Here is an 18,264-nt window from a genome sequence, read left to right as displayed (position 1 = left end):
GACCTCTAATGTGTTTTTACAGTGTTGCCTGTAGCTTAATTGCACTTGCTCCTGATAGTGTATTATATCTTCTTATATCTTCATTATTGCACAGGCATTAATTTAATCAGAGATAATAAATGAAACCTCTGGAATTAATTACAGGTCGTAACAGTTTTGTTGCTTTACTAGAGCAGGCTGGAAGACAAAAACATGTGGACCCATAAACATTAACTGGCTTTTGCAATCCAGTCGTTAGAGGAGAAGGATGATGGAGATTAAATTACTTGGAAATGTAGCTGAGAATGCTCACGCCGTTTCCACAGCAGTTCTTGGTGAGGAAGACCTTGACTACCTTTGCCATCTCCTGGATCCTTTCAAACCCAAATGCATCTTGTGTTTGAAGCTATTTAGAAGATCTAAGCTTAAGAATTGCTTCTGCATATTCCCGGGATCTGATACGTCTGGCAGGAGGGGTCTTTGCAGCGTGGTTTCAATGGAGGCATGCTGCCAGGAGTTGGGAACTGCGTGTGAATTACCGTGATTTCCCTTTAGGCCCTCTTGTTTCTGCCAAATTTGAAGTGGACTTTCTGCAAGTGAGAAGCAAACATGGCCCCTTTCCAACAGGACAATGTCTGGGTGGGTGTCTGACGTGACAAACCTTGCAGAGAAGCCTTTCAAAGCATCTTAAAAAATCCCCTCTTGTAGGGGATTTTTTGTAGTGAAGAAAGTCATTAGCTGGGCATAGGAGGCAGAGGGCATCTTACTTGGTTGCCTACTCTTTCTGATCACAGAGTTACATTAGAAAGTAACTCCATCTTATATAAAATTATTTCTCTTATACGATTTCTAAAATGCCTCTAGTCCCTTGGTACACTATTCAGCACAGTAAAAAACTTCCCGGTCAGCAGGATTTGCTTAGTATTTAGTCTAACCTTTCCTTTTTGAAAAAAAAAAACAAAAAACAAACCTCTCTTACTGCTTTTAGTGACTTGCTTTTTAAATGCAATAAATACATCATCTTCTTCGTGTATAACACGCTGATACTTGTAGGCAGCTATTTTGTGCTCCACTTCAGTTGTCACTTGCAGCCAAGGTACACATATATCAGACCCACCCAATCGGAGCTCACAGGTCAGCTTTAAACCCTTAATAATTTCTGTTGTTCTTTTCTTAAACTGTCTCCGCTAGATCTACATCGTTCAAGCACTGAAGTACTCTGAAATTAATATATCAAGAATGGTCCCTTTGGACTTCTGTAGAGGAGGACTGTTATCTACCTGGTCTGAGATGGGGATTTGTCTCCACAATACAGGAAGTATAATCCTATGTTACATGGAAAACCTGGCAGTCTTAGCGGGGGGGGGATTTTGGATCTTGAGGGTCCTTTCAAAGGGTGACCCTGTGCCTGGAGGAGCTTGCTGAGGGCTTAAGGCTGCTGCTGGGTGCTGACCAAGTGTGTCAACACATCTGCTCCTTAGTTCGGTGTAGGTGGGAGATAAGGTCTTTTCAGAATCCAGCTACATATCAATATAGAGAATCTGAAGACTTGTGGCTTCAGTTCTTCAGAAAAATCTCTTTCCTGCTGTCTAAATGCTCAATGGTTTTTGGCCAGAGGGCTGCGGACCCCCACATTGGCTGATGGCTTCAAGGGGACATGCCACTAAGAAAGGCAAATGTGTTGATGCCTGCTGACAACTGGTCTACAGGAGGCTGAAGCTGTAGTGGAAAACTTTGGGGGCTGCAGAAAATAAAGGGTTGAAAACAGCAGCTGTTGATTAAGCTCTCTGAGGCTTTTTTTTTCTCCCCTGGAATAAGTATATTTTAGTTGTTTTTCCCTAGATGTATTAGCCAGCAGTTTGAATTTCCAATGGTATATTCACTAATGTCTATTATTTCCCTAGCACCCTACACTATTTCTCTGCACTCACTGCTACCTCTGGTACATCCAAAATTGGGATCATCTGGGAATTTCATCAGCTGTGTCTTGGGAATTCAATTAGCTCACTGATTAGGGCTTTTTCAGACACTAATAAAGAAACAAGGTAAAGACTCAAAACTGGAAACATGGAGATGATTGGACTGTGCACTTGCAGAATGCTAGCCAAATTCCAGCTAATTTGTTGCTGTAAGTATAAATAAATGAACCTCCGTCTCTAGGCTCTCATTTCATGATAAATGCAAATAAATCTCCCTACAGTCTCCTGCCTGAAAGATCAGCCTGTTTCTTTCCCCCAGCCCAGGATGTGCATTTTTACCCTAGTTTCCTACAGTCACAACATAACCAAAGAACTAACCTATCCAAAACACTTGAATAAATAAAAGTTAGTTTTCGACTAGTTTAGTTAATGCAATTCACGACAGGAGGTCTGGTGGGGGGGAGGGAGCACGGACAACCTGTTTTGGTGGCAGCCCGTACGTGTATCAGCTTCAGCTATGCAACTGCAACCCTCGGAGCCTATCCTAGAGCATTGCACGCTCTCCTAAGGAAGTTCAAGCATTGCCAGCCCCCCTCCACCTCCCCGATGTAGGCTCAGAGGGTTCGGTACCCTCTGCGGAGGGCCAGCCAGGCAGGAGGAGGTCCAGACCACCGCGGCTGCCTGTTTCTTGCCCATGGAGGCATCGTTCGTTTGATGCACGTGAGGAATCTGCCTTCCCCGAGCATCTCGGTGACATCCAGAATAAAAACTATATGCGTGCTTGATGGATGAAAAAGATGAAGCCAGGTGAAGTTAAAGGGCATGCCTAGGGCTGGGAGGGCAGTCAGTGACAAAGGCAAGAAGGGAAAGCAAAGTTTTCCCTGCGCCTGTCCCCTGCGCCCTGTGCAGTCTGCACTCCGTCTCACGGACGCTCAGGATCTCTGCAGTTTATTCCTGGTATGACTGATGCTGTGCTTGAACGTAGCCTGAACATCAGACTCCCTGCCCTGTGCTATTTGGTACTGAAATTTGGAAAGATACATAGCATCATAAATAACCCAAACACAGTCATTTCAGAGCGCATGTTAAGGGTGGCACAAGGCCAGAAACCTCATTTTCTTTCAGTTCTTTCCTTTCAAATACATCTTCATTTTTTCTGAAGCTATTTTTCTCCTGCCTACTAACCTTAAGTACCTTCAAGCAATCGAGTAAGGTAGTCCTATCTTTTCTAGACTATATCAGAGAACTTATAAAAAGGTGTTTAGCTTCTCACAGCACCCTGTTTTTTGTCCAATAATGCACTAGATTCCTGTCCTCCCTGGTTTTATTTACCTTTCTAGACACCAGCATTATAAGACTATAGCCTCACAGGAGATTTCAGAAGATCCTCCGATCATCCAAATCCCGTTCAAATACTGGCTGTGGAAATAGCCAGTACATCGCTGCAGGACTTTCTCCATGAACATAAACCTTTTGTTAGCTGTTGCCAAAGACCATCTAGTTAGCAGGTAGAGGCTGCACCATTTGGTGGTGAAACATATGTGTGGGGTATTTTTTCCTTGCTGGTTTTTGGTTAAATAATATAGTAAGCATGTTCAACTTCTTTCTGCAAGCCTTTTTGACCTGGAGGTTATCGGCGCCTGTTTCGGTGCCGAAGCGGCTGTGTTACCGCTTCCTCACGCCTGCGGCTGCCTGTCTGTTCGAGGTTAGGAGCGATGCAGAAGAGCCAGGGGAAGGGCATGTGCAAACAGCCCTCAGCCATGCCGCGGCCAAGGCCAGGGACCGTTCAAAATACCTGGCCCGGCAGCGTGAGGGACGTGGTGCAGACCGAACAGGTTCATGCTCAAAGTGGCTCCGGAGGGTTCATGTGTCCTGCTGGCTTCTGTGGGAAAGGAAATCCTCGGGGGGTGGGAGTGAGGGTGGTGGTATCCTAAAACTCACAGGTGTTTTGGCAGCGAGCATCTCTCTGCAGCCTCCTCGGGATGTCAGCACAAAGCCGCGCACAATGCCACGTTGAGAAAGAAGTACACTCCTACTTTCAGTAGATGTGTTTATGACTATATATATTACAAAATGCTTGCTTGTACTTTGATGTCCTGGATCGGTTTTCCCTCGTCCCCCTTCCCCAACTCCAAAGCCATTTCTCAGAAGTTCTTTGTTAATTACCTTCCACTGATTCCACGTGTTGGAAAAGCTGCTTATTTAAAAAGCATGAATGATCCCATTTTGTTGGGCCAACTTGGATGTGGTTACAAAGCCCATGACTCTGATGGAGTACTGGTGGTGGGGTTCAACCAGAAGCGTGTCTCAAGGTGTAATTAACAGAGGCAGGTGTGCATGACACCGGATCCTGAAACCAACTGCTTTACTCTTTTGCTAACTCTCAAGCTCAAAAGCACCTCAAAGGCCAGCAATCTGCTTGGTGCTCTTCTCAATTATGTCTCAAATCAACCTGGCCAAACCCCAAGGTTGAATGTAAAAAATGCTCCAAAAACAATAACAAAAATTAATATTCAAATATCTGAAAAGGGAAGAAATAATCACCGTCTCACTTCACCGAGCATTTAAACTTTCAAGACTTACCTGTCTTTAGGATTGTTTTGGGGGCAGGGGAAACCCGTGAGCTATTCTTATCCTGAAAGAGCATTTTAAATAACTCCTTCTTACACTCTCATTAATTTTTAAATACATTGTTATGTGGATGTCCATCATCTCCTCCTTTTAACAGCTTTTATTTTTGTATCAGACAAGTAGTATGCTCAACAATGCTTGCTTGCTATTCTATGTATGGAAATGAAATCATTGCTTTACATCAAAATTGTAAAGAACATGGATCACACGGCGTTTGCTACACTGCAGCTGAGTACAGAATTTTGCCTGCTAAATGTTCCCACTGGCAGCTGGAAAGCAGTCCACATGGGCACCTTCCAAATCCCAGTTAGTAATTACCACTGGCTACGCTAACTAGCGCACTGCAGCATCAGTCCCTTTCAAAGAGCTGGGAAGTTCCCAACTCACATAATGATAGGTTGAGCTTGGTAAAGTGAAGCTCAGGTCTAATCAAAATTCTCTACTTAGTGGGATCTTTGCCCAAATTATGAGTACGTGATTTAACCCACAGCCACTGGGGTCTTTAATCCAAAAGAAGAGCGCGTGAGGTTTAGCAGCCTGCTACTGCGATGGTTATAAAGAAATTATTCGATGTTTGCTGTTAATCGGAAGCGGAATGGGACTGAAAGAAAGCACACCGGTCACGTTTCAACGGCAATCTGGGATAACGAGAACGTAAAATACCGCGTCAGAGCATCACCAGCGTAAGGTGCTGCAGCAGGAACCGTTCGTGCGGGCTCACAAACGGTCCTGCCGACAGCTCAGCCGTTTCTCACATGAGAAACAAACCCCTGTAAAACGAAGGCTCTGCCTTTTCAGTCGAAGTTTCGAGCCCTGGCATCCAAACACCAGAGCGGCTGCGGGCTCAGGCTCTCGGCTGTGAGCTAGAAGAAAACAGGAAAGCAGAGCCCCCCCCCCCCCCGCCGAAGCCCCGGGCACCCTTCCCCTTTCCTTCCCGCCACCCGCGACGGCTCCCCGCGCCGCGGGCCGGGACAGGCGGACCCACGGGTGGGCGTGCGCACCTACGGCCCCCACGCCGAGCCTCCTCGCGTAAACCTGCGGGGACCTGGGGGGCCCGATCCTGGCGCCGCCCGCTGTGAAAAGGCGGGGACCGTCCGGTGCCGGGCTCCTGTACGCCGGGACCCCGGGGTGCTGCGGAAACACCCCTGTGCTCTGCGAGGGGGCTCGGGGCGCCATGGGACCCCCGAGAGGGAAAACCGGGACACCCCCCCCCCGCTCCCCACTCCCTCTGTCCGGAGCTGCCCCCCCCCCCCGCCCCGCCGTAAGGGCACGGAGCGTCTCCGATGGCGGCGAACGCCTCCGCCGCACAAAGCCCCCGGCTCCCCGCGCAGGGCGGCCCGCAGCCGGGCTCCGCCTCCCGCCCCTCCCCGGGCGGCCGGGCCCGCGCGGAGGGAGCCGGAGCCGGAGCCGGGAGCCGGAGCCGCGCAGCCCGCGGGGGGCGATGTGACCGGGCAGAGGGGGGTGCGGCGGGGCAGGGGGGGGGGACGGAGGGAGAGGGAGAGACTCCGAGCCGGGGAAAGATGTGGCTGAAGCCCGAGGAGGTGCTGCTGAAAAACGCCCTCAAGCTGTGGGTCACGCAGAAGAGCAGCGGCTACTTCATCCTGCAGCGGCGTCGGGGACACGGAGACGGCGGCGGCCGCTTCACGGGTACCTGGGGGGCTCGGCGGGGCGCCGGGCCGGGCGGTGGGTCGTCGTCCCCACACACACACCCCTCCTACCTCCGCTCTGCCCTGAGGGAACTTGGCCGTGCCGGGGGGACCCCCCCACACACCGGCGGCGGGGGTGTGTGTGGGGGGGGGGGCGCTGCGGGAGGCGGGAGCGGCCTCTTTGTTCGGGCCGCGGCCGGGCCCCTCAGCGGGCCGGCTCGGTTCGGTTCGGTTCGGGGGAGAGCGCGAAGCGGAGAGGCCCCGGCTTCCCCCCCCGGAGTTGCCTCGGGAGCAGCTTCGTGCTTCTGTAGCCTTGAGCAGCGCTAAAGCCACTTTTATTTTATTATTTCCCCTCACGGTGGCTGAGGGAAGCCCGCGGCCGGTGGAGTTGGCTGAGGAGAGCCGCCGGCGGGGGGGGGGGGGGTCGGGGTCGGCCCCGCTCGGCGCAGGGCTGGCTGCAGCCCGCGGAAAGCCCGGCGGGCCCCGGGCGGAGGTCGCTGGGCTCGGGGGGGGGGGCTGCTGGGGCACCCCAGCTCGGCTGTGCCCCCCCCCAGACGGTGGGGCTGGCCGGCTCCTTTATGTAAAGGGAGTTATGTAAATACCGATGGGACTTCGGACTTTGGGCCGATACGTAGGTTACGGGGAGGGGGGTGTTAATTCGGTGTCGTGGAAAAGTGGATTCTGAGTTATTTTCGCATGATCCTACGGCTTACGTGGCTGTAGGTGCGGCACGTTGTACCCGTGTGGCACCCCAGGTACGTGTGGTGAAGGATGTATGTGGAGAAGGAGGATCGCGCTCTACCCTCAACAGCGTAGATCTCTGAATAACTCCAGGGAGAACGTTGCGTTAGGCTGCGTCGACGTTGTAGGGTAACCGAGCAAGGAATTTGGGCCGAACTTTTGGTTCAGAGGCATCAGCAGCTGAATTCAAACAAACAATACTTTGGAGAAGTAATAACAGTTTAACAGTGTAACTCTTAAAAAGCAGATGAGGCTGTTCTGTACCTTTTAAAAAATCAGGATTTTTAATGGTGGCTTATATATTTGAAAGCATGGTCAGGTATTGCCCAAGCTGATATTTTCTACGCAATTTCAGAAGCTACATTACCACATTTGATATTTATTTTATTGAAATCTTTTGCTCCTGAACCCTGCCACTCGATAATACTGGTTTCTGCTTTTTTTTTTTTTTTTTTTTTACATCAGAGCTTGTCCTAGCTGTGGAGTCATAAAGAGCACAAAACTCAATTGTGGCTTGGTAGATCCCATGTTACCAATGTATTGCTAAGGAAATGCTAGCCCTGGTATAGTTAATGGAAGTTTTGCCAGTGACTTAAACGTTTACCCTCATATTTTCCCCTGCCCCCTGTGTGGAAGTCATAGGCCACTCTTTTGTGATTGTAAGGATGATGTGGATTAATTTTCAGTGTTAAAAATAGCTGTTTACAGCTGCTTGATTTAGGTCCAGGACAATCATGAGGTTCAGATCCACAAAAGTTAACTCCTCGCGCCTGAGCTTTCCATGGCAGAAATTTGCAAGCTTCAACCAAACAAACTGCTTTTTCTCTCTGGTTAAGTTTCAGGTGAATCATTTTGCTGAATCTACAGTGCACGGGCTTGCATAAATCTCTCTTGGCTGGCAAAGGAAAGCCGCTCCTGTCTCAGACAACATTTTCCAAGGGAACTGTAAATTCTGACCGTCCCTTAAACCATTTGGAAATATTTGTATTTGAAAGGGCTTAAAAATGAGAGTCCTGTAACAAAAAAGCAAGTGTAGGGAAGCATTAAGCATAGCCAGAGTTAGACGGATAGCTTAATTTTTTTTCACAGTTTTTACTTGGGATGGGCAAAACAGAGACCTGTACTGAGAAACGGTTGGGCTTTGCTGATAAGTGCTTTCAGTGCAAAGCTTACCTCCTGATTCTTGCTTTACATGACTACAGAGACGCTTTATTAGTACCTGCCTTTTTCAAACTGACAGATAAAACGGGCAGTTAAGCACCACCATATTTCAGAGTATGGTCTACCAAGCTGTAGAGCCCTAAATTAGAAGATTTTGTTTGTTTTACTGGGGAAGTGAAGCTTAAGTGAGAACAATATCCATATCTGTTTTCTTTTCCCTTTAGTAACTTGAGCCCTGGCCAACTGCAGTTAAGTTTGATGGAAAGGTAGATGTTTCAAAGGTGTGAAAGATCCTGTATGTGAAAGCAGGTACCATGGTAAAGGAGAATCTCACAGCTCCTCCAGTGAGGAGGAGGAGGAGGCTGCGTATCCTCAGGCTGTGTTAGACCCATGCGGGATCAGCAGAAGAAAGCCCCTGGGAGACTCCCATTTCATCAGTAGATGGGGCAGCAAACCACCCATGACATAATTTGCTTTAAACAGGGTGGAAGGGTACAACGCCTGAGCTGCCCTTGCCTGTGTTACTACAACATGGTATTTGCACTGAACCGAAGTGAGGACATCTGTTTATGGCCCTATTCTCATATTTGCATGGGTTTTTTTTCTTCCAGTACGCTTCTTTCTCCTTACCAGGGCATTTTATCCATTATGTAAGAGTAAGTTAGCACAGCTGGAGGGTATATTTTATGTGGGTTTAATTCCTGAAGGATGGACTAGAGACAATCTCTCACACAAAAGCGCTTTTCTTCCGTATCTACGTTTCTTTCTTTGAGTACTGTTTTTCAGTCAGACTCTGAGCAGATGTTTGTAAGAGAGAGACTATGTTTACTACTGTTTCTTAATTTGTGTCCTAGGGCAGTTACCAAATGCACACTGGGCTAGCAAGCAGCGGGTACAAAAAATGATGGAGGCTGTGTTTAACTCTTCATTACCTGACCAGTGTCATTCTGGTTTCTGTCTTCCTGAGGGATGCACCTTTCAAGTAAATGTTTAACCTGCCGCTTTACCTGGATATCTACTTGAGAGCTCTGTTGGATCAGACACTTAGGAAGGAAATTGGTAATGTTTTAGAAATACTTTACAGAAACTGAATTATAATTTTTTAACTAATAACTAATTTTAAGTTATAGACTTTTAAAAGTTATTTAGCTCAGCAATTTGTTGGTTCTGGTTTTGGTTTTTTTTTGTTTTTTTTTTTTTTTTGTAATTGGAGATGTTGTTAGGTATCCCTACAAAAAGGCTTGTGAGGTAGCCGTGGTTAACAGGTGAGAGTTGGCTGGATTTGGTACTTGCTGATATCTTTGGTTCTGAGGTTACATAAGCTTGAGATGCCATCTGTAGTCAAAAATACTGTCAAATGCCTTATGGTAGAATAGTGCAAGATGGTTTAGCCTGTAAGTGAACCACTACTTTCGTTTTTATTAGGGGATGCTGAAAGCTTCATTCACCTTCCTGTTTGATTAGATTAGTTTTATGCATTTTGACAGCTAAACTGCTTGTTCTGGGAGGTGTTGGGAATGATTTCATCATGAGCACTGGACTGAGGGTAGTTTTTCACTCTTCCCAAGCAGCTAGCTTTGCAGTTGCTGTTTACACAGTACTTCACATTGCATGCTCTTAATATATAAAAACCCACTTAGGATTCTTTTAAATACTTGTGAATTTTCCCTTTTATAATTAGGGTTAAATAAAACTTTAAAATGAACTCTTGTTTCAAGCAGCTTTTTGTCTTTACTTTTTGAGATACAGTGCTTCTTTAACTTCTTGCTTGAAAGAGATCAATAAAAGATTATGTTTTGTTCCCGTTTTACCCGTGTTTTTATTTTAAGTATGATATTCCCCCCTACTATTCTTCCAGCCTCCATTTTCAGCTCAGGGCACTTTCCAAGCTGGATGTGTTCTTAGACCATTTGCAGCTCGCAGAGGATGAACATTTTGAAAAGAAATTAACTTCTTCTTCAGCTCATATAAACCTTTATGGTTCACAACTTTAAATATCAGATAATACACGAGCAAAAAGAAGCATCTTCTGTATATGAATCTGACCCTTATTATTCCTTTAATAAAAATAAATGTGGTAGGCATGATAAATACAGTTCCTTGAGCTATATGCCAGCAATTGAAGTAAACTCCCATCTTAGGATTTTATTTTTTCTTTTAAATAAAATTCTTGCAGGGCAATAGCTTTTGAACTGATCTACAGAGCACCTCTTGGTTGTGAATGGAGATCTGACTAGTTACGTGGTAAGAGCTCTCTTCTATATTTTCCCCTTGCCTGGCTTTTCATTTTTTATTGCAAAAAGAAAAATGGCTGTTGATAAGCTCTATGTCCTTTTCCTGGTAATTTAAAAAGCAAAAGATCTTTTGCTGCTCTTTCATACTCTCTGGTCCAAACAGCACTGTAATAATTGTAAATGCATCGGCTTTTAGTAGCCCTGTGCATCTCCCAAGGTTCCAGTGGAGTCTGTTTCAGAGAAAGGCAGCAAGGGAACCGCAGAGGTTGAGGTTTCCCACGACTAAGATCGGAATCCATCTAGATTGCCCCTCTTCATTATATGGTAGCAGGAGAGGGTCAAAAATATGGTGAAGACTTAGCTTTTTAGTAGAGAATTCAAATGGGTATCCCTGTAAACATTTTTACCTTTTGGAGGGGTGAAAGGCAAAATGAGTAGCATATTAAAAGATCTGTCCCAATACAGTCTTCAAAACAGCTTGCCTTTTTGTCTTAAAATATGTCCAAGACACCAAAACAAGTTACTGATAGATAAAGGCTCAATCTGAGCTCTAATTTTAAAAAAAAAAAAAAAAAGGCACTTTTATTTTACATGCAACAGACTGAGCATAGGAAGACGCCACAGTAATGATGTTAATAAAGGATATTGGTAGTGCTTGTTGTCTGTATTCGTGGTTTTGTTTTCTGAAGGAAGAGCACTCTCTGAAGCCTCGCACAAGGAGAGGGGGAAATCCAAATACTTTACTGAAAGCTTGGACTCTCATCAGAATGTTATCTAGCCTTGCCCACAACTGGAATTCAGATCGGCAGGTTTTTTTCCCCTTTTATTTTTTTTTTTCCTCCTTATTTTACTGTTAACATTTTTTAAGGAGAATGCATGCTTATAAGCTTTTTCCCAAGAGGGTGGCTTCTCTGTTAGAGTGTTTGGCTGGGAGGCATGAGCTGGAAGGAGGGATGGGAACAGGGGGAGCCAGGCTCCTGCCTGCAAAGCCGGGCACCCCGATTCCTGACCCTGAGCCTCCTGAACTGTGCGTGCTGCTCTGGCTGCCTCTGCTTGCCTTTCTGGGGTGGGTTTCCTGCTCCTAAAGCACAGAGACGCTGAGATGGGTAAAGTGAAACGCAGGTACTTGTGTTGAAATGCTAACGTTGTGTTAAATACTAATATGAAAGGTGAAGATGTACCTGTGCATGGAGAGGAGGGGCTGGGTTGTGTCTGACCACCAGCCTGTGCAACGCTCATCCAGTGAACGATTACAATGGCTTTTTATTTTCATGTTGTGGAGGCCAAATGGCACAGAAAAAGGCAGGAAAATCACAGAATGGTTTGGGTTGGAAGGGACTTTCAAAGATCGTCTAGTTCCAGCCCCCCTGCCATGGGCAGGGACACCTTCCACCAGACCAGGTTGCTCCAAGCCCCATCCAGACTGGCCTTGAACACTGCCAGGGATGGGGCATCCACAACCTCTCTGGGCAACCTGCTCTAGTGCCTCACCACCCTCAAAGGAAAAAACCCTCTTCCTTCTAAAATAATAGAGCGTGTCTGTGGTGGCAGTTTAAGTAATGCTAGATAGGTCTCTTCAGCGTTACTTACAGCACCGACCAAAAATGAGAGAGACTTTTTTCATATTGCCCCAAGTAGTGCCCTGTGTCTGGGTATTTTACAGGACTGCAGCTTGTGTGTCCCACCTCCTCGTCCGTTTCCAGGTGGAAAACAGTTTCAGGTATTTTCACTTGTAACATGAGAATGGAAGCATTTGGCCGTGCGGCCTTTGGGGCTATAAAAATAGGCTCAGCCTGACTTGGACTGATGGCAGGGAACTGAGATAAGCAGCTGCGAGAGCCCTGCCACGGCAGAAATAACCAGTGCTGCAGGGCTGTGGCTCCATTTCCACCGTCCTGGGAGAGCGGGTGCACAGTTCGGCTCGCGTCTCTTTCCCCGCTGTGGTCTTTCCCTCCCCACGCGGTGGTCCGATGCTGGAGCAAGATCTCAGCATCCCACCCAGGGATACAGGAGTCATGGGGACCACAAGGCACCGACCTCTGCAGTGAAATGCCCGAACTCCCCTTGTTTCTCATGCCCAGCCTCCCCGGAGCACTGGGACTGAGGAATAATGATTAAACAATTTGTTTCAGTTTGTTTCTACGTGCCAGATTGGGGAAGAAAAAAACCCCCAAAAACAACAGAAACCAATTTACCTAGTGGCAGTGTTTGATCTGGCAAAGCCCATGCTGTAAGTAATGTAAGGGCTCGAATGTTGATATTTCTGTGGGTGAGTAAATGCTTGGAGCATTAGGTCTTTAAACTGAAATCTAATGTTGTCTGTGCTTATCTTCAAATGTGGTGAGCCCTTATCATTACAAAAGAAACACAGCCTTCTTTACAGCCCTTGGAGGAGTCCTCCTTCATCCTTTTTCTTATGTATTTGCCCAAATAAGTTCTGCAAATTTTTTTTTGGTGGGGGAGGCCTAATGAGAAATACTCCCTCATGGGTGCTGTATTGTATCAAAACCTGTTTATATAATTTTGCAGAATTCAGGGAAGACGGTGTGGCTGGTGTAAAGCCAAGACGTGGAGCTGCTGTCGTTAGTGGCCTTGCCTAACTGACGGTGTTCTTAACCAACAAAAAATGTGGATTTTAGGGAGGCCTGAGTGAAAGTAACAACCTGTTAAACGCCCGAGTTTTGAACTTTTAAAGAAATCAACTCAAGATGGTACAAAAGACATAGAGATGTCCCCAAACATTTATTCTGGGGGCCACCGCTGGCCACCAGTAGCTTCATGCCCACCGTCCTGGGCCATGTCGGACCTCGGTGCGGCTCGGAAGCCTCCACCCCAGCCTGTACTGCCTGGTGCCTGTGGAATGAGCAGTGCTCTCTGGCTGGGCTGTAAGAGGTGAGGATGAAGAGGGCAGCGGTGCACAGGGCATCTCAGCTCCGGGTCTTGCCTCGGGGCAGGTACGGGGTTGTAGTCAGCAGTTGGGGATCTTTGTGGTGGGGTCGTTGAGGCCGGGTGGGAGCCAGCTTCGTAATCCCCCCATCCTGCTCTCAGCGAGGACGTTGCTCCTAGGGAGAGCTGCTGAGATACCTTGCAGAGCCAGGCGAGCAACTCCTATCTGGTGCCGTCGCAAGATATCCCAGTTGGTGTGGAAACCACCTTTCTGCTCCACCTGGAGCACAGGGACGGTGGGGGGCCGGGGAACAGGGACATCCACGCATCCCTCCCTGTGTTCTGCTGCCTGGTGGTGGGCTGCTCATTCAGCCGGTTTGCTTGCCTCCTCTAGGGTGGCTAATTGCTGCCCACCATGCCTATTGTGAGACTCTAATTGTTTGCAAATCATTGCGAGATGGAGGAAACTATGTGAGGTGTAATTAGGATTCAGGGTACGGAGTGCTTCTCTGCCTCCAAGAGCCAAGATCAATTCTGCTTTATTGAAGCTGTTAGTTCAATTTCACTGTCCTAAAAAAACCCCCAACTTTATTTTTGTGATCATCTGAATTGTTTGATTTGCTCTTTTCTCCCAGTTTGCATGCCTGAACAGTTTAGAGTGCTTCTTGCAGCTATTAACTCTCCTTGCGAAACTGTATCCGCTTGGAAGCAACCTGTCCTGTTGGTTCCTTCCACTTCATGGGAAGAGCTTTCTCCTTTCGGGTAAAGTATTGGTTTTGTCAGACCGCTGTTTTTGCTTCCTGGGCTTGTTTTGCTTTCAGCCCTCAGTGTTCTGGTGGAGGAGCAGAAGTAGTGAGCAGCAGTGAGCTCCCGAGGATGAATTCAGAGGCATGCTTTACGCTTCATGGCTTTGTACCGGCGCAAGAGCCTGGCAGGATGCTGGGCTGTGGCTGTAATTATAAATCCCTCAATTTGGTGGTTTTGTCTTACAAAAATATCCTATTCTGATTGAAAAAAAAGGGTATGAGTCTTTAAAACAGGGCTTTGGCATGGTACGGGTGAGCATAGCCACCAGCTGCTCTTCTGCACAGCCGTGCAGAGCAGCCACCGAGCAGTCACTGCAGGCATCGTGCCGTGCCACCGCTTCCCTGACGTTGGAAGTGCCAGGTGCCTGCGGCCAAGAGCTCTGGAGGAGCTGAACATCTTGGCACACTGGTTTGGGTCCAGGTACTGCGGTGGTCCTCTGCCTGTTTTCTCGGAAGGGCTCGATTTGGCAGATATTCTTAAGGCGGGCTTTGTTGTACATCTGTCCAGCTGTGCTGGTCTCAGGTGCATTGGAAACCTCAAGTCTTTTTTTTTTTTTTTTTTCCCAATAGACCAGAGAGAAGCAGAAGGAAAGTTTTCTCTCTGCTTCAGTCTTCTGCAGTAGTTGGTTTGCTTGCGCAGGGGCTAAGGCTGTTCTGCAGGATGCTGGTGGCATAGGCTGGACTCTGTCTTCTGTGTGATCCCTTTGGTTTTGGGAGACGGGGTGTAAGTGCTTGATTTGGGAAGTTCAGGGCTGCGGCACACGGGTGGGAAGAGGTGCCTCCTTGTGAGCATCTGGCCTGCAGCTCCCCAGGTTTTAGAAATGCCATCAGAGTTTCTTACCAACTAATTGCAGATACTGCATGTTACTGTTTCTTTGAACTACATTGACCTTCACTCCCTGCTTTGTAGTGAATTTATGAGTTGGTGTTAAAAAAAAGATCCTGGCTGTGGTGACCAGATGTCTTATTTAAAAACAAAGTAAAACTGGAAGGGTAATGTTGCCCAGTATTGTGGTACTGCAGGCTTCTTTGTCACTTAGCCTTAGATTTAACTAAGTTTTCTTCCCCCCCCCCCCCCCCCCAAAAAAAAAAAAAGGCAATAGCAGCTTTGGCCTTTTTGCCTTTTTGTTTTATTTTTTGAGGATTTTATTAATTTATTGGTCCCAGACTCTTAAGTGATCAGTCCAAGTCCCTCTGCCTTGCAGCATGGCTTAGCTACTGAAATGACCATCCCATTTATGGGAAGGCATTTGAGTAGTACTGAAAAATTTCCGTTTAAGGCCTTTAAAATATGATGGAGGTAAGCAGAAATCATCTTGCTCTATGTAGAGGGTGCCTTAATTCATGTGCTGTTGAGGCAGGCATAATTGTTAGTGCCTTGGACTGTTTCTTGAGTATTGTCTTAAAAGATGGAAATAATAGATAGTTTTTCAGTTCCAGCTTTCAGTTTGAGTTCAGCTTTAATCACCCTCTGCCCAGTGTCTCAGAAGTTTAAAAGAATTTTTGAAATACCACGTGGATAATTAACACCGATCTGGGAAAAGAGCCTGCATTCTTTAGTTTGAAAGATACGGTATGTTTTGTAGAAATTAGATTAACTTTCTGTAAACATGTTCCTTTTTCTAGATTAGTTATGAACATGACACAGGATAACTTGTGATGGGATCTTTTATATTTCTGTGGGGGTATAACGAACCATGTCTTTAAAGATGAAGAGTGGTGCACTTGTGGTAGTTAAATCATTTGAGAACCCGATCATTATAAAATATCCTTGACTTACCTTTTTTTCTGTGAAGAAATGCTCGACAAGTTCATTGTGCCTGATGTCCTGTTTGCGTTCCATTAGGTTACAGATTGACCTCTGTAAAAGGGAGACACTCCCTACCTATTGCAGAATTTGAAATGGTTCCTTGCTAATTTTTATATTTCAGTTTATTTGTGGTGTTGTATCTGTAATATGCATGTACATTTGATAAAAATGGATTTGCAATTAGAAGTACAACAGTGTTGTTTTACTTGGAGGCATTCTGATTTCCAGTATTGAAGCAATAAAATATGCACAAAAGTAGACGTTTCAGTGAAATAAAAACTACCACGTGTGGGATTTGTAGCGAGTTTTCCAGATTTGTTTTATAGACTTACTTCTGAAAAAATATAGGTAGATGTTCCCTCTACCTGAAATCCAGCCTACAGCTAAAGTGATCAGATTTGTTGAGGAGAAGCATATAATTTCAGTAGAGGTGTGTCTTTTTCCACTTATGCTGTTCCCTCCTCCATATTTGTCAGAAGTACACATTACACCTGAAACTTGCATATGAATTTTAGCCTGGGAATATTCTTTTTGCATGAAGAAACTTGTACCTTTTGAGGAACCTGCGATGTTCTGTCAGCAGTCTTTAGCAGAAGACTTTGCAAACCTGTGTCTGCAGCTTTCCTTAGTGCAGTTACTGTACAGTTAACTGCTTTCCTGAAATACTTCTGCATCTTGGGAGGTCAAAAAACGGACGAGAAGTTGGTGGACTAGCTTGTTAAAGGGAAAGAGGTACTCTGAATTTTAACTTCCTCCCAAAAATCTTGGCCCATGTAGACTAAAAAGAAGAAAAACGATGGGAATTTTGGGAAGGAAACCAGTGTAGCAGTTCTTCTCTTTTTCCCCTCTGCTTCTGTTCCCTTTTAATTTTTGACTGTCCTGTAGTATAACTGGTTTCACTGTTGCCTGTGATATGGAAGAGGTCTGCTGCATCCTAACTGAAGGCATGCTAATGCATCAACATGTGAGCCAGAGACCCTTTTATTTCATAAGCAGACCCTATTTTATCAGAGACCCTTCCATGGAACAGGCGGTTAGGACACATTATTAGAAAGGTGCTTGCTCACAAGCTAGATATTTTTCAAAGCATGTTTCAAAATCACTATTCTGTGCAAAGTTTCTGGCTTGTTTGTTTGTTTGTTCACGGATTTTTGGGTTGCTTATTTTTCGATGCTCAGTGAGAAGCGTAACACAAGTGTTAGGATGTGAAAGTTACCCCCAATGAGTATGAGGCAACTCACACTGGAAAAACTTTGCCTCTAGTTTTAGCAATTTTCATGCTGCTACGGTTTCAACTAAAGGATCATATTAGGCCTGGGTGTATTTATTAGCGTTGAATCCTTTTCATGCTCCTGCAAATGTGCTTGTAATAATTCCCCTTTTTTCTGCCTCTGTCAGTCTTTCCTTTATTTTTCAGCACTTAAGCAGCAACTTTATGTGCAGCCGAACCACTGCAGAAGTACAGGTTATAAACCACAGTCGTGGGGACCTGCCAAACAAGGCTGCTGCTCCGTGTTTGGCAGGAGACTTCTGAAAAGACGAATGGAGGGTCTGCTGCACAGCCTGCAGCGATGGTGGATAGCCTTGCCGGGGGCTGGGAAGAGACCCAAGCACGGGGACGGGACCCACCGTCAACCACAGCGCTGGCTTAGAGTGATTTAGGTGTGGGGTTGCTGCGTCCTTAGGATGGGGGGCAGGCCCCTTGGGCTTTCTTCTGGCAGGTATCCTGATGACCACGCTCTTTTCTTCTTCTCGTTGATTCTTAGTTCTGGCTCCTCCTTGCCATTCTCAGTTAATATTTTAGCTATGGGTAGTTTACACAAGGGAGATTTTTTTTTTTTTTTTTTTTCACAGTTGAAGGAGGAAACTTTTTAATAGCTGGTAAGCAAAATGGAAATTGTAAGCAGAAGTAGACAGTGAGAAGAGGAATTGGTTTTTCTGGTCAGTTATTCAGGAACAGAAAAAGGAATTTAATTTTGCACTGGCTAAGAAGTGAAAACAAAATTTTGCAGCTACTTCTGTGCTTTCATGTGTTTTTTCATGATTTCTGAAAAAAAAAAAAAAGTATTTCACAAATCGGATGTTCATTAAACGTTCTCTTGGGATTTTGGTAGCACTTACTGTTAGTTGACTTTTTTCCATGACTTTAGTGAAATGAAAAAGAAATCTTTCCCCTAGATCCATCATTAGGGGAAAACATGCGCAGCACTTCGTAAGTGTCATCATCTTTTTTTTTTCTTGTTCAAGTCTGTTGAAAATTGAAAGGTAAACCCTATTTTTGTTCTCTGCATCATTTGATACTGTCTTACTGGCTTTAATCCAGCTGTTCTGAAGACCGTACACTGAAGTTGGTGCTTTGTTTTCTGTGAGCACAGATAATTTGCTAGGTCTTATACCTGGATGAATTTTTCTGTCCTTTTCTTGCAGTTACAGGAAAGCATTTAGCATTTT

The 18,264-nt window shown here is 45.9% G+C and overlaps 2 protein-coding genes across 3 annotated transcripts in view; one reads left to right on the top strand and one right to left on the bottom strand.

Moving 5' to 3' along the window:
• MAP4K4 (mitogen-activated protein kinase kinase kinase kinase 4) overlaps nucleotides 1–18,264 on the bottom strand; it is a 383,820-nt gene that overhangs the window by 327,453 nt on the left and 38,103 nt on the right. The gene's annotated exons all lie outside the window — the stretch shown is intronic.
• Nucleotides 5,999–18,264, top strand: part of TBC1D8 (TBC1 domain family member 8) — a 50,116-nt gene continuing 37,850 nt past the window's right edge. For both annotated transcript variants that reach the window (XM_069770111.1, XM_069770110.1), the window contains exon 1: nucleotides 5,999–6,176. In XM_069770111.1, coding sequence (XP_069626212.1) covers nucleotides 6,050–6,176 — 127 coding nt within the window. In that variant the 5' untranslated portion in view covers nucleotides 5,999–6,049. The remainder of the gene's footprint in view (nucleotides 6,177–18,264) is intronic.

This window comes from Haliaeetus albicilla, chromosome 25 (genome assembly GCF_947461875.1).
Source record: "Haliaeetus albicilla chromosome 25, bHalAlb1.1, whole genome shotgun sequence".
NCBI classification, from domain to species: Eukaryota; Metazoa; Chordata; class Aves; order Accipitriformes; family Accipitridae; genus Haliaeetus; species Haliaeetus albicilla.
The sequence above is the reverse complement of the archived record's forward strand: the minus strand, read 5'-3'. Positions and strand labels throughout refer to the sequence as shown.